Source organism: Salmo trutta, chromosome 14 (assembly GCF_901001165.1).
Source record: "Salmo trutta chromosome 14, fSalTru1.1, whole genome shotgun sequence".
In the NCBI taxonomy this organism is placed as follows: domain Eukaryota; kingdom Metazoa; phylum Chordata; class Actinopteri; order Salmoniformes; family Salmonidae; genus Salmo; species Salmo trutta.
The window spans coordinates 11,588,790-11,615,376 of NC_042970.1; the positions used below are offsets into that span (position 1 = coordinate 11,588,790).

The 26,587-nt window shown below is 42.0% G+C and overlaps 1 protein-coding gene and 1 long non-coding RNA gene across 4 annotated transcripts; one reads left to right on the forward strand and one right to left on the reverse strand.

The window, feature by feature from the left end:
* Nucleotides 1–465: 465 nt before the first annotated feature.
* Nucleotides 466–12,063, reverse strand: LOC115207391 (uncharacterized). 3 transcript variants are annotated; one of them, XR_003881004.1, is made up of 5 exons: nucleotides 11,966–12,063; nucleotides 10,145–10,345; nucleotides 8,332–8,465; nucleotides 1,524–1,634; nucleotides 466–504 (listed from the first exon to the last, which is right to left on the reverse strand). It is a non-coding gene; the product is annotated as an uncharacterized LOC115207391 (long non-coding RNA). The 3 variants fall into 3 exon arrangements; XR_003881003.1 differs by lacking the exon at nucleotides 466–504 and adding an exon at nucleotides 1,176–1,214; XR_003881002.1 differs by lacking the exon at nucleotides 466–504 and having other exon boundaries at nucleotides 1,235–1,634.
* On the forward strand, nucleotides 12,011–25,201 carry LOC115207390 (protein ILRUN). The gene is made up of 5 exons (XM_029774431.1): nucleotides 12,011–12,283; nucleotides 12,965–13,119; nucleotides 13,273–13,470; nucleotides 15,722–16,029; nucleotides 23,393–25,201. The coding sequence occupies exons 1-5, from the start codon at nucleotides 12,126–12,128 to the stop codon at nucleotides 23,426–23,428; spliced, it is 855 nt and encodes a 284-aa protein (XP_029630291.1). The 5' UTR covers nucleotides 12,011–12,125; the 3' UTR covers nucleotides 23,429–25,201.
* The last annotated feature ends 1,386 nt before the right edge of the window (nucleotides 25,202–26,587 follow it).

Here is a 26,587-nt window from a genome sequence, read left to right on the forward strand (position 1 = left end):
AAAACAAGCATTCTTTCAATGACAGACATCAGGGTTGCCAACCAAGTTGTTGGTTGAAAATGTGTCTGACTTGTAGAAAGCAGGAAAAGTCCTGCTTTGGGAGCTGATATTTCTCTACCATCTGCTCAAATGACATTAGAATCTTGTCAGCATATTGTTACGAACCGGCTCAGAGTTCGCAACAAAAGGGAGACAACGTGGAGACAAGGGGTAACAAAAATATATATTTATTAAATAAAGTAACTAAGTAATTAACAGTGGTATGTGTAATCAGTAGTGTAAGTGAGTGTTTTGCATACTTGAATGTAATAATGCAGGGTGTTGAAAGGTGCCAAAGCAAATAACCAAAAAAGCTACAAAACTACACAACCAAAATCAACAAGGTGTCTGTGTGGAGAGAGTCTCCCCAATGACTGTGGAAGAGGTGTCTTTATCCTGGGACACACCCGAGCCCAGGTGCTTCCCATTTAGCTGACGACCCTTCCAACTCCGCCCACCGGCATCCTAATAAAGAAACAAGAACAAAGAAAGAGAATACGGCAGACAGAGTGGGAGGGTCGTCACAATATAAATAATTTAGTCTGCCTATGCCCTTATTAATCCAAAGGTTATAGCCAACATCCACCAATTTTGGTACAAAATCTATGATCTTAAGAATCTGGGTAAGAGCGCAGAGGTTATTTTGGACCTTCCCTCAAAACGTTGAACTGATCCTCCATGCCTTGAGTGTATTAATTGTAATGGGATTATCTCAGCTATCTTTTACAGATTTGAAGCTTCTGAAAAATAAAATATCCTGCTAGGGGTATTTTGAAAAATAAGTCTCAATATCTAACTGAATAGAGGAGTTGTCATTTGTGATCCAGTCAGAAATATACTGTATATATATATATATATATATATATTTTTTTTTTAAGAGTACTTTTTAATTTTTTATGGGACTATGGCTCCCTCTAATGTTCCACTTAAATAAACACAGTCTGTTATCTGTCATTGCACTTTGACCAATCAATATGGTCAAAGTGAGATGCAGTGCCTTAGGCTGCTGCGCCACTCGGGAGCCCTACAGGGGTGGTGGTTTTGGTTGAGTTCTTAGTCGTTCTGCTGGGCATGTTGTCAGAAACTTTTGACATATCCGTCAAGACTCATTGTAGAGTAACTTAGTTTGCAAATTGTCATCTGCATGTGGCCCATTGGTGTTCGCATACCTGGACCTACAGGAAAGCAAACATCACAGATATCTTAACTGGTTTCACTTGTTATTCACATTAGATCCAAATCATGGTCGAGTATACATGTCCCTTATGAATCCATTCTATCAAATTTTGGTGAAAAATACATCTCAAAGTTATGACCTTGACCATGCATGAACTACTGTATTTTGTTCAATGAAGATATTGGTGATCAGCAGTAGATACATTGTGTAAACGCAGGTGAGAACTTGTAGATCTTTAATCCAATTCCTATCAAAAATATATTTACATCAACAATATATCATTTAAGTGTTGGGGCAACAATCTCACCTCCAGGCATCATTCCATGTGGTGGGGGGCCCCTCATTTGCATCATAGGTGGACCATGACCACCCATATGGGGCCCGGGTACTGGTAGCATGCCTGGGTGTGGAGGGCCACCTGGGGTTCACAAATCACAGGTTTATTGCTGCGTTCATAACCAAGTGGGAAGGGGGTAATTACCAGTTGTGAAGTCATAAAAAACAGTTGAATGCTTTCACGGTGAAATGGTTGAGAAACACAAATTGGCTAATGGCAAACAAGCTTTGTCAACCATAAACTAAAACAACAGCTATCATGCTTGTAAACAAATTATAGTGTTCAAAACAATATCAATAGATTGCTTTTTATAAATAATGTTTTGTTGTTGCATTTAACTGCTGAAAATTGTTATCAAAGTCATTTATTTAGTAGGTGATATCAGAGTTCAGCATGTAACAGAAGTCAGAGCTCAGGGATCCCACTAGTAATTATGAGCTGGAGGGGCGTTTTCCAGTCTCGTGCTCATTTTTACAATAGTAGAAGATGTTATGAACGCTGCAAAATCTCAGTCCCCAACACACCAAGTTATCAGTATAGGGCCGGCATTATTGGCGGGCCTTAGTGGGCCTGGCGGACCGTACCGTACCTCCTTGCCCATCCAAATAAAACATTTAAATATTGATCATTTATTTGACCGAGACGCAAGCCGAAATAATGACAAATCAATCCTAGATTCAGCATCTGAGCGAGAAAAACAGTGCCTCTCTGTCTCAGTATGTGTAGCCCATTAATCTGATGCTGTCTGGCCAAAAAGAGTAAGGCATGTCATACTCTTTTTTGCCAGACAGCATCAGATACATGGGTGACATATAGTAAGACAGAGGGACGCTGTTTCGCTCGCTTGAATGCTTTCTCCAGTGAAATTGTTTCAGCCACTTACAAATTCAAGGGAAGTTGGCGGGTGCACAGTACACTGTTCGGATGCTGGAATTATTTTGGATGAACATGCGAAGTTAACCTACTTTATGAAGATATTTTTTTGACAAGCCGATAAAAACATAACGGACTAGGGAACCAGTGAACGGACTAGGCGGGATCTTCCCCGATTGGAAGGCATCCGCTGAGGAGGAAAACACAAGGCAACATGTTAACCTATTGTAGCGACCCAATACCTTAACAAACAACACCTAGGGCTAACGTGTTGGGTTGACAGTGGCTGGAACCTTTTTTGAGTCCCGGTCAGGGCTACCCCTCAATTCACTACATTGGTGTGAAACGTGGGATGGTGCCAGTGAGGCCATCGGAGAGGTGTTTGTTAAAGTGAAGGTCTTGGCATAAAGAAGCGCGAGAACTCAAAGGAAGGGGTTAGTGTCGTGACCTTAAAAGAGGTTGGGATCTCTTTGTTTAAAAGAGGTTGGGATCTCTGTCCTTGATGATTAGTGCGTAAGAGCTAAGGTGTTGGGCTGACAGTCGCTGGACTGGAGTTCAAGTCCTGGTCAGGGCTACCCCTGAATTTGCTACATTATTCACACTGTATGATTATTATGGGTGTGTGGGGCTTGTGAATGTTTTGTATCTGCACAAGCTGCTGCTTATAAACAAAACTGCATAGAATCTGCTGAATGTTTAGCTATCCCCCTTCATATGTGCTTACTTGTTTTCAGGGTTGGGGAGTAACGGATTACAAACATTTTTAATTGTAATTTGTTACGTTACCAGCAAAAATATTGTAATCAGATTACAGATACTTTTGAAAAACTAGATGATTATTTAGAGGATTACTTTTAAATTCAGAAAGGATGTTTGCAACAACAAAAAATCTGACACTTCTCTGTTTTCTCAGATATTCAAATCAGCATTGAAAAAAGACACAAATTTAAGTTTGTTCCACCTGAGTGAGTCTGACCACAAGTCAAAGACCACTATGATGACACACCAAATGTGTTTGATGGATCGCGGTAAAAGAGCAGAGCTGTGTTTAAATACTCATACTAACTGCACTAACCATACTATTTGTGATGTGAATTGAGTATATAGTATGCTTATTGGTCATAGTATGGATATAGTTAGTTTGCCAAAAGTTCCAGGATGTTGTACTAAATTCGCCAAAATATGCAGTATACACGCAGAGGACACTGTTTCCATACTTCAGGCCCATAATGCAATTCTTCAGGAAATGGGTGTGGCTTCACATTGTTTCCAGATTTGAAGAAAATGCCGGAAAATATGCAGAGAGCGGATACAAATTCATTGCTTTAACTAATTATGACAAATGTTAAGAAAATGTTGAGCAATATAATAAAGTAATGACTTTTCAAATAAGTTACCTCACACGTTATATTGGCTGACAATTTGTTAGCTACGCTGTCCTTACGAATCACGTAGCGTATCATTACAGCAGTATGTACCGGTATGTTGTTAGTTAGCTACCTAACGTTAGTTGGCTACTTATACATCAAACTTGCCAGTATATTAAATATAGGCTATCTAACTAACTACTCAATGTTTATTGACTTGATTATTCCCGTCATTCTTAGCTTAGCTAAATGGTATAGTCATTGTGGTATAGTCATTGTTCACTGCAGCATAATGAATTTACCAGCGCTCAACACCTGTTGAATATGGCCGGTGTCAGTAAACCTCAAATCAAATTGTTGCCAGCAGCACAGTTACAGTTACCAACGCTCTGGGTAACAGGAAAACTGCCTAACCAGCTCTGCTAGGGCGAGTAAAATGGTCAGAGTGGTCTCATTTGTGTCTGTAAGTAGCTAGCAAGCTAGCCAATGTTAGCTTGGGTGCTTGACTGCCGTTGTAAGGTCAGAATGCTCAAACCAACCCTACTCCTCGGCCTGAGCGTCCAGTGTGCACTCCGAGAGCGAAATGCTCTGAATTTACAAATGGACAATCAGACAACGTTCTGAATCTACGAGCGCACTCTGGCACTCCGGATTGAATTTAAGAAGTGCCTTGGTCCTCCTTTCTTTTTGATGACCAATTCACCACTTATACCAAAGAGCACCTTCTGTCTACCAAAATGTACTATTGTGTACCTTAGTAGCACTTCCCTTCCTCCTCTTTCTAACACACCCGAATGTCTAACTAGTAATTTGTTATGCTAACTAGCTAGCAAGAGGTTGCATAGCAACAGCATCAACTTCTATGGTAGACAGGTGAAGAGCTACTGCGCTCAACTGAAAGCATACTGTTCATTTATATTAAGTAAAATTAACTACTTGTATATAGTATGTAGTATATACTCATTAAGTATGTTGTATACAGTATGTTAGTGTGGGTATTCGAACTTAGCTCAGGAATAGGCTTTTGTAGGCTACAGTCCAAGCTATGTCTATCAATGGTGCGACTGCTGTCGGCATCCAAATATTATCCAACTTGAATAAACACTTGGAGGTACGAATGACAGCAGTTGTGTTGTCTACGGCGCTACGGATATCACTTATTATTATTATTGATATCTACATAGCGCATTGATGTAAATCCCACTGCTGCTCTCTCATTTAGTTATTGCGCCTTACGGATTGTGGTTATTATGGATAGCTGTTCTAAATGTGTATTTGAACCCAATAATGGTTGAATTCAAGAAGTTTAAGCTGCCTATCAATCATTGTTTTTCAAACCAGTTGGCAGCCAGTGAAAAATGCGTTCTTGCAACAGCTGCAAAGTGTGGATCCCAGCCTATGGAATAAAAGTGGGGCTTTTATTGCTCAATCTAATTCATGCTGATAAAATAAATAAATCCATAGGCCAAATGGACACATGCTCAAACTCACACACTTTTGATAGACTTAAAGAGGTAATCTGTAGTTGCTACATCCATTTTTGGACTTTTAAATTATATCTATTAATGTAAATATATAATTTAATTGTATTATATGTAATGCTGTTTTCAACCAATGTCTCAGCGATCATTGCCTCATTGCCTGCATCCGTAATGGGTCAGCGGTCAAACGACCTCCACTTATCACTGTCAAACGCTCCCTGAAACATTTCAGCGAGCAAGCCTTTCTAATCGACCTGGCCCGGGTATCCTGGAAGGATATTGACCTCATCCCGTCAGTAGAGGATGCCTGGTTATTTTTTTTTAAATGCCTTCCTCACCATCTTAAATAAGCATGCCCCATTCAAGAAATTTAGAACCAGGAACAGATATAGCCCTTGGTTCTCTCCAGACCTGACTGCCCTTAACCAACACAAAAACATCCTGTGGCGTTCTGCATTAGCATCGAACAGCCCCCGTGATATGCAACTTTTCAGGGAAGTTAGAAACCAATATACACAGGCAGTTAGAAAAGCCAAGGCTAGCTTTTTCAAGCAGAAATTTGCTTCCTGCAACACAAACTCAAAAAAGTTCTGGGACAATGTAAAGTCCATGGAGAATAAGAACACCTCCTACCAGCTGCCCACTGCACTGAGGATAGGAAACTCTGTCACCTCCGATAAATCCACTATAATTGAGAATTTCAATAAGCATTTTTCTACGGCTGGCCATGCTTTCCACCTGGCTACCCCTACCGCGGTCAACAGCACTGCACCCCCCACAGCTATTTGCCCAAGCCTTCCCCATTTCTCCTTCTCCCAAATCCAGTCAGCAGATGTTCTGAAAGAGCTGTAAAATCTTGACCCCTAAAAATCAGCCAGGCTAGACAATCTGGACCCTTTCTTTCTAAAATGATCTGCCGAAATTGTTGCAACCCCTATTACTAGCCTGTTCAACCTCTCTTTCGTGTCGTCTGAGATTCCAAAAGATTGGAAAGCAGCTGCGGTCATCCCCCCTCTTCAAAGGAGGGGACACTCTTGACCCAAACTGCTACAGACCTATATCTATCCTACCCTGCCTTTCTAAGGTCTTCGAAAGCCAAGTCAACAAACCGATTACCGACCATTTCGAATCCCATCGCACCTTCTCCGCTATGCAATCTGGTTTCAGAGCTGGTCATGGGTGCACCTCAGCCACGCTCAAGGTCCTAAACGATATCGTAACCGCCATCGATAAGAAACAATACTGTGCTGCCGTATTCATTGACCTGGCCAAGGCTTTCGACTCTGTCAATCACCACATCCTCATCGGCAGACTCAATAGCCTTGGTTTCTGAAATGATTGCCTCGCCTGGTTCACCAACTACTTCTCTGATAGAGTTCAATGTGTCAAATTGGATGGCCTGTTGTCTGGGCCTCTGGTAGTCTTTATGGGGGTGCCACAGGGTTCAATTCTTGGGCCAACTCTTTTCTCGTTATACATCAATGATGTCGCTCTTGCTGCTGGTGAGTCTCTGATCCACCTCTACGCAGACAACACCATTCTGTATACTTCTGGCCCTTCTTTGGACACTGTGTTAACAACCCTCCAGACGAGCTTCAATGCCATACAACTCTCCTTCCGTGGCCTCCAACTGCTCTTAAATACAAGTAAAACTAAATGCATGCTCTTCAACCGATCGCTGCCCGCACCTGCCCGCCCGTCCAGCATCACTACTCTGGACGGTTCTTACTTAGAATATGTGGACAACTACAAATACCTAGGTGTCTGGTTAGACTGTAAACTCTCCTTCCAGACTCACATTAAGCATCTCCAATACAAAATTAAATCTAGAATTGGCTTCCTATTTTCCAACAAAGCATCCTTCACTCATGCTGCCAAACATACCCTTGTAAAACTGACCATCCTACCGATCCTCGACTTCGGCGATGTCATTTACAAAATAGCCTCCAATACCCTACTCAATAAACTGGATGCAGTCTATCACAGTGCCATCCGTTTTGTCACCAAAGCCCCATATACTACCCACCACTGCGACCTGTACGCTCTCGTTGGCTGGCCCTCGCTTCATACTCGTCGCCAAACCCACTGGCTCCAGGTCATCTACAAGACCCTGCTAGGTAAAGTCCCCCCTTATCTCAGCTCACTGGTCACCATAGCAGCATCCACCTGTAGCACACGCTCCAGCAGGTATATCTCTCTGGTCACCCCCAAAGCTAATTCCTCCTTTGGCCATCTCTCCTTCCAGTTCTCTGCTGCCAATGACTGGAATGAACTACAAAAATCTCTGAAACTGGAAACACTTATCTCCCTCACTAGCTTTAAGCACCAGCTGTCAGAGCAGCTCACAGATCACTGCACCTGTAAATAGCCCGTCTATAATTTAGCCCAAATAACTACCTCTTCCCCTACTGTGTTTATTTATTTTGCTCCTTTGCACCCCATTATTTATATTTCTACTTTGCACTTTCTTCCACTACAAATCTACCATTCCAGTGTTTTACTTGCTATATTGTATTTACTTTACCACCATGGCCTTTTTTGCCTTTACCTCCCTTATCTCACCTCATTTGCTCACATTGTATATAGACTTATTTTTCTACTGTATTATTGACTGTGTTTGTTTTACTCCATGTGTAACTCTGTGTTGTTGTATGTGTCGAACTGCTTTGCTTTATCTTGGCCAGGTCGCAATTGTAAATGAGAACTTGTTCTCAACTTGCCTACCTGGTTAAATAAAGGTGAAATAAAAAATAAATAAATAAAAAATAGAAAGCGATGGGTTAGAAGAAGCCTACATAAAAAAACATAAAGTAAAATGTAACATCCATATATGGCCAGCTATGTAAACTTTAACATTGATTTATCCTGCAATAGATGTCGTTCAATTGGTAACATACATTTTACACTTCTTCTAATGCCTCTTAAAGGGAAAGTAATCTAAAAGTAACTGAGTGTAATCAGATTAAGTTACTGAGTTTTGGTAATCCAAAAGTTACGTTACTGATAACAATTTTGGACAGGTAACTAGTAAAGGATTACATTTAAAAAGTAACCTACCCAAGCCTGCTTTTTTATCGATGAGGCTCTGTGCCTGCTCCTCCATCCATTTCTGGTAGTAGTCTTTCACATTCTCTTTATGTTTTCATCTGCTGCAGTGGGTCTTTCTCATCGATGTTGGCCCCCAGGTTGACCTTGGCAATGGAGGAAAAGGGATTACCTTGACTATTTCAATGACGATCAAAGAGCACAACCAAGGCCAGACAGAAGGGTGGTTATAGTCAAGGGCAACCCACTGAAGGATTTTAATGAAATTCATTTCTGTGACCGTTTCGGTATGTACAAAGAAAATGTACTTGACATTTGTTTGCTTGAGCCAAGGCTTTAATCTGACTCTCTTCTGGGAAGACCCATCACTCCTTCCGTACAAGTACTGATCACCTTTTTTTGGCATCTGGAACCTTCCATTGTGAAACAGGAGATTTGTGTGGTGTAAGTGAACCGACTGTATGCAGAATACTCCACAAAGTCTGCAATGCTATATGTGAACTGAAATACAATTACATAAAGGTCCCTGATGCTGCTGCCCAAGCCAACTATAAGGTTCTATGAATACGGGAATGCCATATTCCCATCAAGTGTCCCTCTACAGCAGATGCTGAGGAGTACAGGAATCTTAAAAACTGGTTCTCAATAAATGTACAACGTGTGTGCACGCCCAGTGTGCAATTCTCCAACATCGAGGCAAGTTGTAAAGGTGCAACTCATGACTCAAGGATTTTCCAAAACTTATCTTTGTATGCTCAGCTTGAAGGAGGACAACATAGGGGAATCATACTTGGTGACAGTGGGTATGCACAGACCAACTTCTTGTTCACCCGCTATCTTCATGCAATAGGACCTGAGCAACAATGGTACAACCAAGCTCATATCCGCACCAGAGGTGTAGTGGAGTGCATGTTTGGTGTATGGAGGAGTCATTTCCAGGGTCTCAGAAACACATTGTGCTTTCAACAAAGAAATTGCTGAATTGTCACGATTGCAACAGCAGTGTGTCACAATGACCTCAAACAGCATGGCTGCCCAGATCCTTGCATTGAAGATGAGGATGACCCAGATGATCCCATGGTTGAGGCAGACAATGACAGAAATTGACTAGCCCGCTGAGATGCTTTGGCTATGCAGCACTTCTCACAACAAAGATAGCTCAAGTGGTTGAAGCAAACAATAGCCCTGAATTGGTAACAAAAATGTTTTTATTTCACAAATGGAATTATCGGGACCCCGAACTGGTGCTGGTTCGAGAAGAACATTGGTACTGCTGCTGCTTCATGTTTCTCTCCTCCTCCTTCATAGACAATTCAACATGAAGAACATTGGTACTGCTGCTGCTTCATGTTTCTCTCCTCCTCCTTCATAGACAATTCAACATGAAGAACATTGGTACTGCTGCTGCTTCATGTTTCTCTCCTCCTCCTTCATAGACAACTCAACATGAAGGATGTGCCTCTTCATATCATGCTCTTCTTTTAAATACATTAGTTTGCGCCCATGAAATTCCATGGCCAGTTTCTCATGCATGCTCGGCCTCTTTGTCTTTGTGCTTCGGTCCGGATTAGTGGCACAATCTTCCCTCCTGGCTGCTGCAGATGTAGCGGGCTGACCTTCATCCTGTAGCGGGCTGACCTTCATCCTGTAGCGGGCTGACCTTCAAGTTCCCTCCAAGCTATGGTGATCATCTGCCTCTAGAAAATGATTACATTGCTGCATTTGACAACATTATTTCATTTTTATTATGGGATTGCAATATATTATTGACAACATTACATATTCCCTGCAGTCTGGGGATACATGTTGAATGAAAGTGTCCTACCAAATGAGGTTTGGAACGGTCCCCCATCTGAATTGTCCAAATGATTATCATCGGGGATACCTTCCAGGTGTTGCTGGCTATCAATGATCCCGGTCAACTAGTCCCCCAGCTCATCTGTCTCTGGTCTTACCAGTCTTGAAACGCTCCCTACGAGCAACAGCATTTGTCTTCTTTAAGTAGATTTTTGTTTTTCCACAGGACCTTAGAAAGACAAGAAAATATAGAAATTATATTAGAAATGTTGTATGAGAGGGCCTCCCGAATGGCGCAGTGGTCTAAGGCACTGCATTGCCGTGTTAGCTGTGCCACTAGAGATTCTGGGTTTGAGTCCAGGCTCTGTCACAGCCGGCTGTGACAGACCTAGATTTCAGAGCAATCTCACCTGAGTGTGCCCGAGCGCAGAATAACTGACGAATTTACGAACGCTCAACACCTGTTGAATATGGCCGGTGTCAGTTAACATTGGCAAAAAAGCATAAATTGTTGCCAGCAGCACAGTTGCAGTCACCAACGCTCTGGATAACATAAAAACAGCCTAACCAGCTCTGCTAGGGCGAGTAAAATGGTCAGAGTGAGCTGTTCTCTCATTTGTGTCTGGAAGTAGCTAGCTTGGGGCTAAAGCTTAAGAGGGTGTGAACAATGCTGAATGTGTGTAGACAAAGAAGAGCTCTCCAGTAGGTCTACCAAAACATTCAAAAGCCATTTTCTCAAAAGTGAGGTTACCAGTTTATCAACTTTCAAAGCAGAATTCCTTTCTCATTGTTCCTCAACTGTAGTGTATGATATACTATTTTCTAGCTCGGAGGCTCTACATTATCCAATGTAAAAAACACAATTTCAAATGTTGCTACATAAGACCGAATCGATCCGGTTGGTCACATATAAGGCATTTATGTATGTGTTATGTATGACCAAAGGTGTCTGACTTCATAATAAATACAACGTCATATGATACAAGGCATTTATGTATGCGTTATAAATTACCAAAGGGGTCTAACTTTAAATTAAATACAGAGTCATGCGATATAGACTAAGTACTACAGGATACCACATAAAGTGTGAATAAATAGGTTATTAACGTTCTGCGTATTTATGAAGGTTCTCTCATGATCCACAGGTTACTGTAGGGTGTGAGGTATTTAAATAGGTTGATGGACCTGCAAAGTTTGTGTGTGTGTGCGTCAAAACCTGAAAATTAAAGGCTGGCGAGTCATGTGTAAGGCACGTATCACCCGTAAGGTAAATAGCTTGCATAGCTTTTTTGTATCTCTGGGATACAAAAAAGCAGGTTAACCAAGTTACTGAAATCCAAATATGTAGCTGTGCCATGGACCAGAGCTAACAATACTGAAAAAAATATATAAACGCAACATGTAAAGTGTTTCATGGGCTGAAATAAAAGATCCCAGAGGAGGAGTATTTCTGTCTGAAATAAATCCCTTTTGTGGTGAAAAACTGACTGGGTTTGGCTCCCAAGTGGCTGGGGCTAAGCCCTCCCATGGCTGTGCCACTGCCCAGTCATGTGAAATCCATAAATTACGGCCTAATGAATTTATTTCAATTGACTGATTTCATTCTATGAACTGTAACTCAGTAAAATCTTTGAAATTGTTGCATGTTGCGTTTATATTTTGTTTATTATAGTAACTACAAAAGGACGGATGCATAGCATGAATTGAATGACCTAATCTGTTTTATCATTAACTAAAGAAAAGCCAATGAAAATAATAATTCGAATAGCAACAGATGACGTAAACAAAAGTCCACACGTAGAGATCCTATTAAATTAATTATTTTAATTCCTAATTCTAGTCCACACACCGTGACGAAAGGTGACGTTCGATTGCACAGACGTCCAACGTTGTCCCTCCCGCCGCCATGCGTATTACGCTTGTTGTTTTTGAACTGGTTGTTATGACTGGACAAGGCCTCGGACTAAATTAGGAGAGAACCCCTCGTCGCTGCCACGGGAGACCTGCCAATGGAGGGCATGGACATAGACCTGGACCCGGAGTTCGTTCAGAAATTCAACTGCATGGGTACCACTGACAAGGACGTCCTCATCTCAGAGTTCCAAAGACTGCTGGGGTTCCAGGTCAACCCGGCAGGATGCGCTTTCTTCCTTGACATGAGCAACTGGTGAGTTCGGGGATGTGGGGCCTAGCTCGTATAGTAGCTAGCTAGGTACATTTTGAGTAGTCCCTGAGGCTCTCTTTTTCTCTTGCATGTATAGCTTCTTGTGTCGATATTTTGCACGGACTGTCATTGATGCTAGGACATCGCTATGTGAAACTGTAGCTAACGCGCCAGATACATTGTAACAGATGACCAGTGACTAACTAAGTCTAGCTACCTTTGCTAAAAACAAAAGGACGTATTGCAACATAAATATTCACCATAACGAACCTGACCAGATTTGTTAATTGTGTAACGTTAGCTAGCTAACATTAGTTTGAACTAGTTGGGGTCTAGATATACCGCTAATGTTAAAGCTTGCGCCAAGGGGCTCTAGGCGTACATTTTATATCACCTAACAAGTGTTTGTGGTATGATGACGTCATTTAATCGGTAGTGAGCTACACTAGGCTATTGATCAAGACTTTATCACTGAACAAAATAAAACAATCCTGATAAATGACCTCGACTCATTCTTGCAAGGGAAAATCATTATCAGCAAGATATACTTTTTTTTTTTTTCTTCTTCTTTTAAATGTTCTTGTTGTGAAGTAGTTTCAGGAACTGGGACCGGTTTGAATACTTGATCATTAAACATGGCGTTGACTCACCCACACTTCTAAATGCCTTTTGCCATTAAAATAGGAATCTACAGGCAGCCATCGGTGCCTATTATGATGTTGAGAGTCCCAGCATCAACACACCATCCATGTCCTTTGTGGAGGATGTGACGATTGGTGAGGGAGAGTCTGTTCCCCCCGACACACTATTCACAAAGACCTGGAGGATACAGAACACAGGTGGGGTTACCTTTCAGACATCTACATCATATCACCATACCTGTGATTCATCAATGTAATGTCACACAAGAAGAAAAACCTTCACTGCAATGTAAGACCCGGAAACCACTGGCCTGTAAACGTGTGTAATCTCTTTGTCTGTCTCTTTCACAGGTGCGGATTCCTGGCCACCTGGGGTATGTCTGAAGTACATTGGAGGGGACCAGTTTGGCCACGTCAACATAGTGATGGTGCGCTGTCTAGAACCCCAGGAGATCTCAGACGTCAGTGTGCAGATGCGTAGCCCCGCAGCGCCCGGGATGTACCAGGGCCAATGGAGGATGTGCACACCCACGGGGCTGTTTTATGGAGGTAGGTCCAAACGGCGCAGACACACTGTTTTGTGGACAATATGTTTTTTTATAATGGTGTAACCAAGTCTAGAAATGATCCACACATGTTAACCTTTGCATGTTTGTGGCAGGTTAGCGTTAATTCGACATGGATCTTGTTCTGGAGGCAGCTCTGCCGAGTGGTCAGTAGCTGGCACTGCCACAAAGTCATAAAATGTGATTTTATTCCTAGCCTTAGCCACACTGCTAACCCTAATGCCTAAGCTTTTAATTAAGACCAAAAAGTTCATGTTTGTTTTCATGAATTTTTACAATATTGCCAATTTTGACTTTGCTGCTGGCCCATCTAGCAGCAACAGCTCAGTTCTGCCTAAAGGGCAAGACTCATGACATTAAACGTCAACCTGCATGTTTGTGTGCTGACTACAGGTCTTCACGGTTTCAACAGACCTGAAATTCTGAGATCCGACACGGGACCGTAGCGGGTCTGGGTCCTAAATTCTGTCTTTGTCTCAGATATTGGTCCGGTCTGATATAATTCCCACGGGTCTTGGGTATGTGCAATTAAAATGCATTTACTGACTGGACCCAATTGGACCTGTCCTAATTTTGTGTTTGTGTGATGAGAACTGCGAGCTTGTTATCTGTGTCAGCCAATTGCAACTCAATAATACGTACAGCTTATGTCCAGCTGAAACTGGTTCCGGCTGCTTCCCTCACATGCACCTGCTGCTGAGGAGAGAGCGAGAGAAGGGGCGAGTAAAAATAACTTTGGTCAGGCTACAGTTAATTGCTAAGATGAAGTCCTTTTTCATTGAAGTAAAAGTTAGAGGAGTAAGAGTATAGTGAAAAGAAGCCGACAAGGGGAATGTCCTCGGGGACAAGTTTCAATATTGTAGTGGACAAGGATAAGAACGCTGACGTGGCCAAATCGACTGTGTGCATCTCGCTATTTAGGTTTGATGCAATTTTCAACCTTTAATTTATTTTGTATTTATCAATTGTTTAGTCATCATTGTTATTGTAAATCATTATTATTATTGTAGGCCTATTTAATCATCTTAATCAGTTCTTTAAATAACCTAAGCAAAAAGTGGTTTGTTTCATTTTGTTGATACATTTTCGTTGGCTAAATTAAGTTCTAACAGTCTAATTTTGTCCTCCCTATTTAGTTCAAGGTTAAAAGTAGGCCTGTTGTAAAATAAATAGCATTAGCGTATTGATGTCATTTCCTGGATTGGCCTACGGTAGGCAATCGACTTTTGTTGGTCATTAAGTTTCATCCGTTTATATGTTCGTATTTCCCCTATAAACAATGACTTGACTTACTTTTGATATTACCCTAATAAAGTTAAGCAACTTTTGTGAAGGTTTGGTGGCGTATGGCTATTATTAGGCTTAGCTACGGCAGGCATATGAAGGCGGTGCGCACCGGCTCTCCAACTAACTCCGACAGTTGAATTTGAGGTGAGGAAGAAGGTTTTAGGCCAACCAGAGTTACTCCTTTAATCTAATAATATAATTCTTAAATGTCTCCTTTTTAATATAAAAATGTAGTTAATATTATACAATATCATTTAGACCTATATGCATGCAATGCCCTGATGGATTTATCGCTCAAATCGCCGACAGCTGAACACTGACATCGACAAATATTTTTTTAGGAAAGTAAAAACTAATAAAGCAATAAATAGATTCTAATGTTTTGAATATGCTGCACATCGAACATATATATATATATATTTTTTTTTTAAGGACGTGCCTGTGGATCATTTGGCCAATATCGCTTGTTTATTGATGGCGCTGGCAGCGCCCAGTTGGAGGTTTCTTTCTCTCTTTTTCTACTCTCGGATCTGAACGCGTCTCTCAGATCCGAACCAGCACGGGTCTGTTTTCCACTGTCCTTTTCGGAACGGGTCTGACTGTCCTCTGGTCCATTCGGAACGTGTCTCAGTGAGAAAAAAATGAAGTATATATATATATATATATATATATATATATATATATAGTATGTAGTTTGTTTTTATATATATATATATATATACTGGGTCGGTGGGAAAGCCACGTATCCATTTAGCTTTTTCAAGACATTGAGTCGTCAATCAATGTCTTGAAATTGGTCAACTTGACCAAAATGTCATGTAAACTTTTTCTAATTGATTACTGAGCATTTTGGGTATTTAACTCCTATCACTACCACCAGTGCTGTCTCCTGGACAGAACAAGTCACCCTTAATGCCTGGTGTGTGTCACTCTCTCTGTCCACACAGATGTCATCTGGGTGATCCTCAGCGTGGAGGTGGGTGGCCTTTTGGGCGTGACACAGCAGCTTTCCTGCTTCGAGACGGAGTTCAACACCCAGCCGCACCGCAACATAGAGGGAGACTTCAACCCTTTTGCCTCGCCACAGAAGAGCAAACATGAAGCCAGAGACGACAACAACTTCAAAGAGCCTGGAGGAGCCTGGGAGGGCAGGCAGGACGCCATCCAGCAAGATGAAAACGGACTGTCTCACAATGCTGTAAATAGAGCATCGAATGGGCTACAAAACAATCTATCAGTAGTGACTTACAGTCAGGTATGTATGAATGAATGAATGAATGAATGAATCAATGAACCAAGGTTAGCTTGCCTCGAGACAAGCTGATGTCCACTCCTCACTGTTTTTTGCTTAAACATCGGGATACTTGTGGGAGCACAAGTTCAATTTATGTGCCACGTTTGGATGTGTGTAAAAAGTGCTCTATTCATGGCTGGCTTTGAAACTTCCGATTCAAAATTTAAAAAATTGTTGTCACAAAAGAGTACAGCGTTAGAGGTTTTTCCAGATGTTGCCACTACTGTACAGTTACAGTATGTGTGGACAAATCACAATAGATCTCTGCTCTGAATTGTGGCACAGATAAATTGTTCTCCATCAGTATTGTTAATCAGTAATCTATGAAAAGCATTGTGATTTAGACACTGGTTAATGTTACACATTTTTCCAGTGTTTACTGCACCCTCACCTGGCTCAAAAGTAAGCCTACCTGTCAACTTAGTGACCATACACAACAGACAGACCTTCTAAAAATTCCACCATTCTCCTATGCAAAACAATAGTAGTAGAGGACAATGTAACATGTCAACCACCGTGCTCCATGAGATTGAACAGATGTAGAAAACACACGTGAGCTCATTGGTATTCTATGTATCTGTGCAGTTTCTCTAAGGCAGGCGTTCCCAAACTTTTTCACTCAGGCCCCACCCTTCCAGCATTGGGGAATATCCCTGTGAGGTCTGGAAGGCTGCACTTAAAATTGGTTATATTTCCCCACCATAAAAATGACTCTCTATTGCTTTTGGAATTTTTTTCTGCTCCCTTACTGTTAACGAGCTGGACAGAGTGAAGAGACTGTAAATGTAGCTCCGTTGTCATTTCTACTCAGTTTCATCTATATATTTTTTGTACTTTTACCCATTTTTCTTCCCATTTGGTAGTTAGTCTTGTCGCATCACTGCAACTCCCCTACGGACTCGGGAGAGGCGAAGGTCAAGAGTCATGCGTCCTCCGAAACAGGACCCTGCCAAGCCACACTGCTTCTTGACACTCCAGCCTCACCAATTTGACGGAGGAAACACTGTCCAGCTGGCGACTGAAGTCAGTTTGCAGGCTAGAGCGTGGTGGGACAAGGAAATCCCGGCCAACCAAACCCTCCCCTAACCCAGACGACGCTGGGCCAATTGTACGCCGCCCGGTCACGGCCTGCTGACACAGCCTGGGATCGAACCCGGGTCTCTAGTGACGCCTCAAGCACTGCCTTAGACCGCTGCGCCACTCGGGAGGCCTAGTTTTAGTAATTTCCATGTTGATTGAGATCGTGTGTCCCCCCCCCCCCCCCCAAATTCTTTTTTTGCTATTTTGTTTGCTCAAACCACCGGATTGAATGGGTTCATGGGCCGTATGTTTGACACCCCTGCTCTAAAGGTAAACTCTACGGGTTTCCCAGACCAATATTAAGCCTAATCCTGGACTAAAAAGCATTCTCAACTAAGATTCTCCATTGAAAGCACCTTGTAGTCCTAATCTGTTTCTGGGAAACTGGTCCTACGTGTCAGTTGGTGGCTTTCACTGAGCAATAACATCCACCATCTGCCCAGTTTATTTCCCTTTTATTAATTTACCTGTTTATGTGATAATAACCCTTTGTCAGTTCACAACCATATACTGGTGCAATAGCCCTCAGAGCTGTGTGTGCCTGCTCTAAATCACCTCCTACTTCTGTCATAGCAATTCATTTTATTCCAGCCTTGTAAACTTACTGCCACTCTTGGCTGGGTAAACTAGTCTGTTCAGAAACACGTGCCTCTGTTGCTCATTCACAGATTTTATTGAGCCAGTAATGGACTGAGGTACTTCCTTACGTACGGCTGAGCTTATCTTCCTGAAAAATACAGCTGTGCTGTTTGTAGGGGCCTGCCCTGTTCAGAATGGTGCTGCAACCTTACTGGCCTGCTACACCGGACATGTAACTTTTGCTGAGTGTGAGAGCTTACACCCAGGTTTAATCTAAATATATTTTATGTATCCTATTGTTCTTGGGTGTGAGCTACCTGTTAATCTTGAAAATAGAGCCATAGTGCAATTCTACGTTGAACAGCACATGCCTCTCGCGGACACGGCGTGCTTACACCCAGGTTTAATCTAAATGAATACTTCTTTACGTACGGCTGAGCTTATCTTTCTGAAAAATACAGCTGTGCTGTTTGTAGGGGCCTGCCCTGTTCAGAATGGTGCTGCATTACACCCAGATTACACCCAGATTAAACCTAGGTGTAAACACGGCGTCTCCGCGAGAGGCATGTGCTGTTCAGCGTAGAATTGCACTATGGCTCTATTTTCAAGATTAACAGGTAGCTCACGCCCGAGAACAATAGGATACATAAAATATAGATGTATTCGTCAAATGCGCCGAATACAACTGGTGTAGACTACCGTGAAATGCTTGCTTACGAGCCCTTCCCAACGATGCCGAGTTTAAAAATAAAATAGTAACATGAGGAGTAAAATGGAGCTATATACTAGAGGTCGAACGATGATGATTTTTCAACGCCGATACCGATTATTGGAGGACCAAAAAAGCCGGTACTGATTAATCGGCCGATTTATTTTCTTCTTTTTTTATATATAATGACAATTACAACAATACTGAATGAACACTTATTTTAACTTAATATAACACATCAATAAAATCAATTTAGCCTCAAATAAATAATGAAACATGTTCAATTTGGTTTAAATAATGCAAAACAAAGTGTTGGAGAAGAAAGCAGAAGTGCAATATGTGCCATGTAAGAAAGCTAATGTTTAAGTGCCTTGCTCAGAACATGAGAACATATGAAAGCTAGTGGTTCCTTTTAACATGAGTCTTCAATATTCCCAGGTAAGAAGTTTTAGGTTGTAGTTATTATATTATTATAGGAATTATAGGACTATTTCTCTCTATACGATTTGTATTTCATATACCTTTGACTATTGGATGTTCTTATAGGCACTTTAATATTGCCAGTGTAACAGTATAGCTTCCGTCCCTCTCCTCGCCCCTACCTGGGCTCGAACCAGGAACACATCGACAACAGCCACCCTCGAAGCAGCGTTACCCATGCAGAGGAAGGGGAAAAAACTACTCCAAGTCTCAGAGCGAGTGACGTTTGAAACGCTAAATGCTTACGAGCCTGCTGCTGCCTACCACCGCTCAGTCAGACTGCTCTATCAAATCATAGACTTAATTATAATATAATGAACACACAGAAATACGAGCCTTGGGTCATTAATATGGTCGAATCTGGAAACTATCATCTCGAAAACAAACGTTTTTTTCTTTCAGTGACATACGGAACCGTTCCGTATTTTATCTAACTGGTGACTAAGTCTAAATATTCCTGTTAGGCATTGATGTTTATGGTTAGGTACATTGGTGCAAAGACAGTACTTTTTTCGCAAATGTGCTTGTTAAATCAACACCCGTTTGTCGAAGTAGGTTGTGATTCAATGAAAATTAACAGGCACCGCATCGATCATATGCAACGCAGGACATGTTAGATAAACTAGCAATATCATCAACCATGTGCAGTTAACTAGTGATTATGTTAAGATTGATAGTTTTTTATAACTCTAATGCTAGCTAGCAACTTACCTTTGCTCCTTGCTGCCCTCGCGTTACAGGTAGTCAGCCTGTTAATCCTTGTGGAGTGCAATGTAAGGCAGGTGGTTAGAGCGTTGGACTGGTAACCGAAGGTTGCAAAAACGAATCCCCCTGAACAAGGCAGTTAACCCCCGTTTCTAGGCCGTCATTGTAAATAGGAATGTGTTCTTAATCTGACTTGCCTAGTTAAATAAAGGTGTAAAAAAAATATATAATAATAATAAAAAAATCGGCAAATCGGTGGCCAAAAATACCGATTACCGATTGTTATGAAAACTTGAAATCGGCCCTAATTAATGGGCCATTCCGATTAATCGGTCGACCTCTACTATATACGGGGAGTACCAGTACCAGATCAATGTGCCCCCCCATCAATCTATACACAATACCACATAATGACAAAGCAAAAACTGGTTTTTAGAAATGTTTGCAAAAAAAAATAATTATATAACATTTACATAAGTATTCAGACCCTTTACTCAGTACTTTGTTGAAGCACCTTTGAAGGCTATTACAACCTTGAGTTTACTTGGGTACGACGCTACAAGCTTGGCACACCTGTATTTGGGGAGTTTCTCCCATTCTTCTCTGCAGATCTTCTCAAGCTCTGTCAGGTTGGATGGGCAGCGTCGCTGCACAGCTATTTTACATTTTTTTTTTTTTTTTTACATTTTAGTCATTTATCAGACACTCTTATCCAGAGCGACTTACAGTTGTGAATGCATACATTTCATTTCATACATTTCATTTAAAAAAATTCTGTGCTGGCCCCCCGTGGGAATCAAACCCACAACCCTGGCATTGCAAACACCATGCTCTACCAACTGGACATTCAGAGACTTGTCCCGAGGCCACTCCTGTGTTGTGTTGTCTTGGCTGTGAGCTTAGGGTCGTTGTCCTGTTGGAATGTGAACCTTCGCTCCAGTCTGAGGTCCTGAGCAGGTTTTCATCAAGGATCTCTCTGTACTTTGCTCCGTTCATCTTTCCCTCAAACCTGACTAGTCGCCTAGTCCCTGCTTTTGAAAAACATCCCCACAGCATGAGGCTGCCACCACCATGCTTCATCATAGGTTTGGTGCCAGGTTTCCTTCAGACATGACGCTTGGCATTCAGGCCAAAGAGTTCAATCTTGGTTTCATCAGACCAGAGAATCTTGTTTCTCATGGTCTGAGAGCCCTTTAGGTGCCTTTTGGCAAACTCCAAGCAGGCTGTCGTGTGCCTTTTACTGAGAAGTGACTTCCGTCTGGCCACTACCATAAAGGCCTGATTGGTGGAGTGCTGCACAGATGGTTGTCCTTCTGGAAGGTTCTCCCATCTCCACAGAGGAACTCTGGAGCTCTGTCAGAGTGACCATCTGGGTCTTGGTCACCTCCCTGACCAAGGCCCTTCTACCCCGATGGCTCAGTTTGACCGGGCAGCCAGCTCTAGGAAGATTATTGGTGGTTCCAAACGTCTTTCATTTGTGAATGATTGAGGCCACTGTTCTTGGGGAGCTTCAATGCTGCATAAATGTTGTTACCTTTCCCCAGATCTGTACCTCGACACAATCCTGTCTCGGAGCTCTACGGACAATTCCTTCGACCTCACTCTGACATGCACTGTCAACTGTGGGACCTTATATAGACAGGTTTGTGCCTTTCCAAATCAGGTCGAGTCAATTGAATTTACCACAGGTGGACTCCAGTCAAGTTGTAAAAACATCTCAAGGATGATCAATGGACCTCCCAAGTGACGCGCAGTCTTCTAAGTTACTGCATCGCCGTGCAAGAGGCGTCACTACAGACCCGGGTTCGATCCTGGGCTGTTTCGCAGCCGGCTGCGACCGGGAGATCCATGAGGTGACGCACAATTGGCCCAGCATCGTCCGGGTTAGGGGAGGGTTTGGCTGGCTGGGTTGTCCTTGTCCCATCTCGCTCTAGCGACTCCTTGTGGCGGGCCGGGCGCATGCAAGCTGATTACGGTCGCCAGCTGTATAGTGTTCCCTCCGACAAATTGGTGCGGCTGGCTTCCGGGTTAAGCGGGCAGTGTGTCAAGAAGAAGTGCGGCTTGGCGGGGTCGTGTTTCGGAGGACGCATGGCTCTCGACCTCCGCCTCTGCCGAGTCCGTACAGGTGTTGCAGCGATGGGACAAGACTGTAACTATCAGTTGGATATCACGAAATTGGGGAGAAAAGGGATGATCAATGGAAACAGGATGTACCTGAGCTCAATTTCAAGTCTCATAGCAAAGGGTCTGAATACTTATGTAAATAAGTATTTTTTTATAAAGTTGCAAAAATATCTTAAAACCTGTTTTCACTTCGTCATTGTTGTGTGTAGATTGAGGACATTTTTTAAAATCCATTTTAGAATAAGGCTGTAACGTAACAAAATGGGGGAAAAGTGAAGGACTCTGAATACTTTGCGAATGCACTGTATATAGTCTAGTGAGTGTGCGTAGGGCCAGTGAAGATAGTTTGGGCACCCTTAATGGACTATTTAGCAGTCTTATGGCTTGGGGGTAGAAGTGGGCTCGGAGACTGTTGGCCATGTCTCCAATATTGTTTGCCGGACGGTAGCAGAGTGAACAGTCTGGCTTGGGTGGAGTCTTTTGGCATTTTTTCAGGCCTTCCTCTGACACTGCCTGAGATAGAGGTCCTGGATGGCAGGGAGCTCGGCCCCCAGTGAAGTACTGCGCTGTCCGCACCACCCTCAAGCGCTTTGCGGTCAAGGGCGGTACATTTACAATATCAAGCTGTGATGCATCCAGTCAAGATGCTCTCGATGGTGCAGCTGTCAGACTTTTGGAGGATCCGAGGGCCCATACCAAATCTTTTCAGCCTCCTGAGGGGGAATAGGCGCTACCGTGCCCTCTTCACAACTGTGCAGGTGTGTGTGGACCATGTTAGGTCCTTAGTGATGTGGACACCAAGGAACTTAAAGCTCTTGGCCTGCTCCACCACAGCCCTATGGATGTGGATGGGGACGTGCTCTCCCGTCTTTTAACTATAGTCCACAAAGCTCCTTGGTCTTACTGGCGTTGAGGGAGAGGTTATTGTCCTGGCACCACACTGCTAAGTCAATGATCTCCTTCCTGTAGGCTGACTCATCGCCATCAGTCCCAGGGTGCCTAACTTGGTGATGAGCCTGGAGGGGACTATGGTGTTGAATGCTGAGCTGAAGTCTGAGTTATTTCCGCTCATATCCAGGTGGGAGAGGGCAATGTGAAGTACAATTGAGATAGCGTCATCTGTGGATCTGTTGGAGCAGTATGCGAATTGGAGTGGGTCTATGGTGTCTGGGATGATGGTGTTGATGTCTGTTATGACCAGTCTTTCAAAGTACTTCATAATTACAGATGTGAATGCTACAGGGCGATAGTCATTTAGGCAGGTTACCTTGGAGGGGCTCACGCTATGCTTACGCCAGCAAACAAAAAGTTACACGTCCAGTGTAGCGGTTAAATAAAAAATAATATACTATTTTCCCAATTCCCTAGTGTAGGTCCTATGTTAGAGAAAGTTTAGCTAGAAATGCAGTGTGTAGAACAAATTTGATTGCCTGTCTCTTAGAATGGGGAATGTTCTTAGCGTTTCACCTCACTGAACTCCTATCATGCAAATCAAAAATAATAATAATAAAAATATATATATTTGTCACATGCTTCGTAAACAACAAGTGCAGACTAACAGTGAAATACTTCCCAACAATGCAGACAGAAAGATAACTCGTAGAATAGATTTACATTGTGTTGACTGTGTTCTGTCTCTCCCCTCAGGGTGTTCATGGACCCTATCCGTTAGGCCAGAGTTAGACAGATGGAGACCCAGGCCAGATGGTGCTGAACAGACCTGGGCATGCTGATGCTGACCTGCGGCAGGGGCACTGGAGAGGGGAGGGACACATATTTCATACAGACTCTAGACAACTCTCTCCCTTGGGCCCTACCCCATTCCACTAAAACACAAGCTACAGTGAGAACAAGGAGGCACCTATCCCAGTGAACACCCTACCAGCATCATCAGCACCCTACCAAGATCGGCATGAGTGAATGCTACATAAAGAGTGCTATAAATCCTAAATTCTACTACATACATGTTTTATTATTATTTTTAGCTGTCAACACACCTCATTAGTGTAGGGTAGGCACTGCTGGTTGAGCTTAGCAAAAGGATGGATGGATGTGTGTGAGCTTGAGCAAATGAAATGTGTGAGAAAAAGCCATCTAAAACTGTTTTGCCTGTTGAGCTATTATTGTAGGATTCGAATCCATGTCTGTGTTTTCTGAATTGTGCATGTGTACGCACGTGTATAGTTTCCTTTTGGATTTTACTAAACACAAAGTGGTGGATACAACTTTGGTAAAGAAGTTGTGGTGACCTATGTATGTAGGTTATGTATCTAAATAGATGAAACAAAAATAATACAAATAAAAAAATGATAATTCTCCACAGGTGTTTCAGAAATTAGGATACAGGCCTGTGAATGAGTTGCCCCGTAAATAAGCCTTTGCTGTACTGTACTTACGACTCAGATATGGATCATTCAGTGGTAAAGCTTGTTCTTTAGAGCCAGCAGATGGTGCTATTAACTAAACAACCAAACCAGATGGTCTCTGACACATCACGACAGACATTGAAAAATAGACTTCCCTTTCCCATCATAGGGAGAGGTATTTGAATTCTGTGTTTTTGACTGCTCAAGCCATTGACAATATCAGCACCATTTGTTTTGTTTCTGCAGTTTGCACGATGTCACTTCAGATGTTTACAAGTGGTGATTTGATTTAGTTTCTGTATGCTGTCTGGATCTAGATATTATTGTCTGTTGTAATAGTATATATTCTCCTTGTTTAAGTTTTCTTCCAAACTTGACAATGTTGAGTCCCGTTTTGATTGTCAAATTAAGTAGATTGGGTACATACGCTCAAAAGGACAGGTACAACCCTGGAATTCATTAATTCCTCTGCGTCAAAGTGGAATGCTCTATTAAGAGATGTAGTCATATTAATTATTGTTTACAATTACATGGTATCAACCAAGTTAACATCATGTTATGCAATTTGTTTCCCATTTGGAATGTTTTTAAAAAAAATTTATTTACCGTCACGTTCTTCAAGCAATCAAGATTTCTCTGCTTCCAATGTTTCACAATTTCCACAAGGTTATGAGTAAGTGAAAAACAAGGAAATGTATGACAGTTGTTATTCATAGACTAAAGATCTTGTAGATGCTCATACAAGAGTTGTATCTTATGGTTTCTTCTGATGGAAAGTCCCTGTTTTCTTGTGGCTGTTGTGCTTTCACACCAGCCTTTCATATTTCTGTATTTGTCAAGGGCATTATGTTAGTCCTCTGTGTTCATTGTTCTGCATTTTACTCTTAAACCAGAGAGTTGAATTCTTAGCTTTATTCGGTTCTTTTTATTTGGGGGGGGGGGGGGGGGTGCAGTTTTAAGCAAGGTGGCATGGTGAGTTTGCATAGTCTTATGATAGAACATTCATGAGAAGAGAAAATGTCAAATTAAAGCCTTTTCCTATATGTATAAATTAACATTTGTATGATTAAATTAACACTGAAACAAAAAATGTGGCACCAGGTTTATTTTTTGATTGACTCAGTTTTGACTTATGTAACACATTGGTTAGCAGGTGACGGTAATGACTTCCTAGGAATCAGCCCCGTTTGGCAGGGAGAGTTACATGTCCTCTTTTGCCAGGATTTTTATTTTATTTTACTAGTTAAGAACAAATTCTTATTTGCAATGATGGCCTAGGTATAGTGGGTTAACTGCCTTGTTCAGGGAAAGAATGACAGATTTGTACCTTGTCAGCTCAGGGATTTGATCTTGCGACCTTTCGGTTACTAGTCCAACACTCTAACCACTAGGATGAGGCTGCGGTTCCCAAATGACAGAACAATGAGGTATTGATTGGGTCCCCGAGAAAAACATTTCTGTGGCAATACAAACAACTGCAAGTCTATTGGTGAGAAGTAAGCAGTAGTGGTGACAGAGGGGCTGCTTCCCACATTTATGGTGTGGCCGTTGGTTTATGGGACAGGTATGATGTTTCATCACAGTGGGCTCTTCTATCCAGGGTTCAGTGTAGGCCATCTCACTTCTTCATCTTACTGTAAACTGACTGAAGTGGTGTTATCACGATGACTAAAGTTCAGACATGCTCAAAAGCAATAAAATAAAAATTGTACTACTTGCACTGACTTTGCTGATAGCTACACCTTAAATCACATTGTATGTCATAAGAGCAGAAAATAAACTATATACAGTGCATACACATGTAAAAAAAAAAAACATTTTACAGTTGGCAAATGGTAGAAAAATTGACATTCGTTAAACAACCCATCACTTTTGTTGCAGACGGACAATATGAACATTATCATAAGCATAATTCAAGAAATGTATAGTGCCTGAAAAGAAACAACTTATTTATTCTGAAACAACCCCACTTAATGTTGGAGACAATAGAATATGTGGATCTTTTAGGGACTAAAGTCTGTAGCCTGAAAGGACCAGACTTGAGTGTGTAGGGGGGAGGGGCGACTGGAAAGGGGAGAAATTGATGTCCTCATTGAGATAGGTGGTGCATTTGAGAGTACGGATCCAGTATGTCAGTGCTGTAAAGTACTTAAGTAATTTTCTAATTTAAGTATCTGTAATTTACTATTTACATTTTGGACAACTTTTGCCACACTACATTCCAAAAGAAAAGTATGTACTTTTTACTCCATACATTTTCCCTGACACCCATAAGTACTCGTTGCATTTTTAATGCTTATCAGGACAGGAAAATGGTCAAAGTCACACACTTATCAAGATAACATCCCTGGTCATGCCTACTACCTCTGATCTGGCGGACTCACTCAACACACATGCTTAGTTTCTAAATGATGTATGAATGTTAGAGGTGTGCCCCTGGCTATCTGTAAAAATAAAATAAAATGGTGCCATCTGT

What these genes read in the sequence shown, in the direction of transcription:
- LOC115207390 (XM_029774431.1), top strand. Translation starts at nt 12,126, where the DNA reads ATGGAGGGCATGGACATAGACCTGGACCCGGAGTTCGTTCAGAAATTC. An exon ending in TTCCTTGACATGAGCAACTG is followed by an intron (nt 12,284 to 12,964) that starts GTGAGTTCGGGG and finishes CCATTAAAATAG; the next exon opens with GAATCTACAGGCAGCCATCG. An exon ending in CTGGAGGATACAGAACACAG is followed by an intron (nt 13,120 to 13,272) that starts GTGGGGTTACCT and finishes TCTCTTTCACAG; the next exon opens with GTGCGGATTCCTGGCCACCT.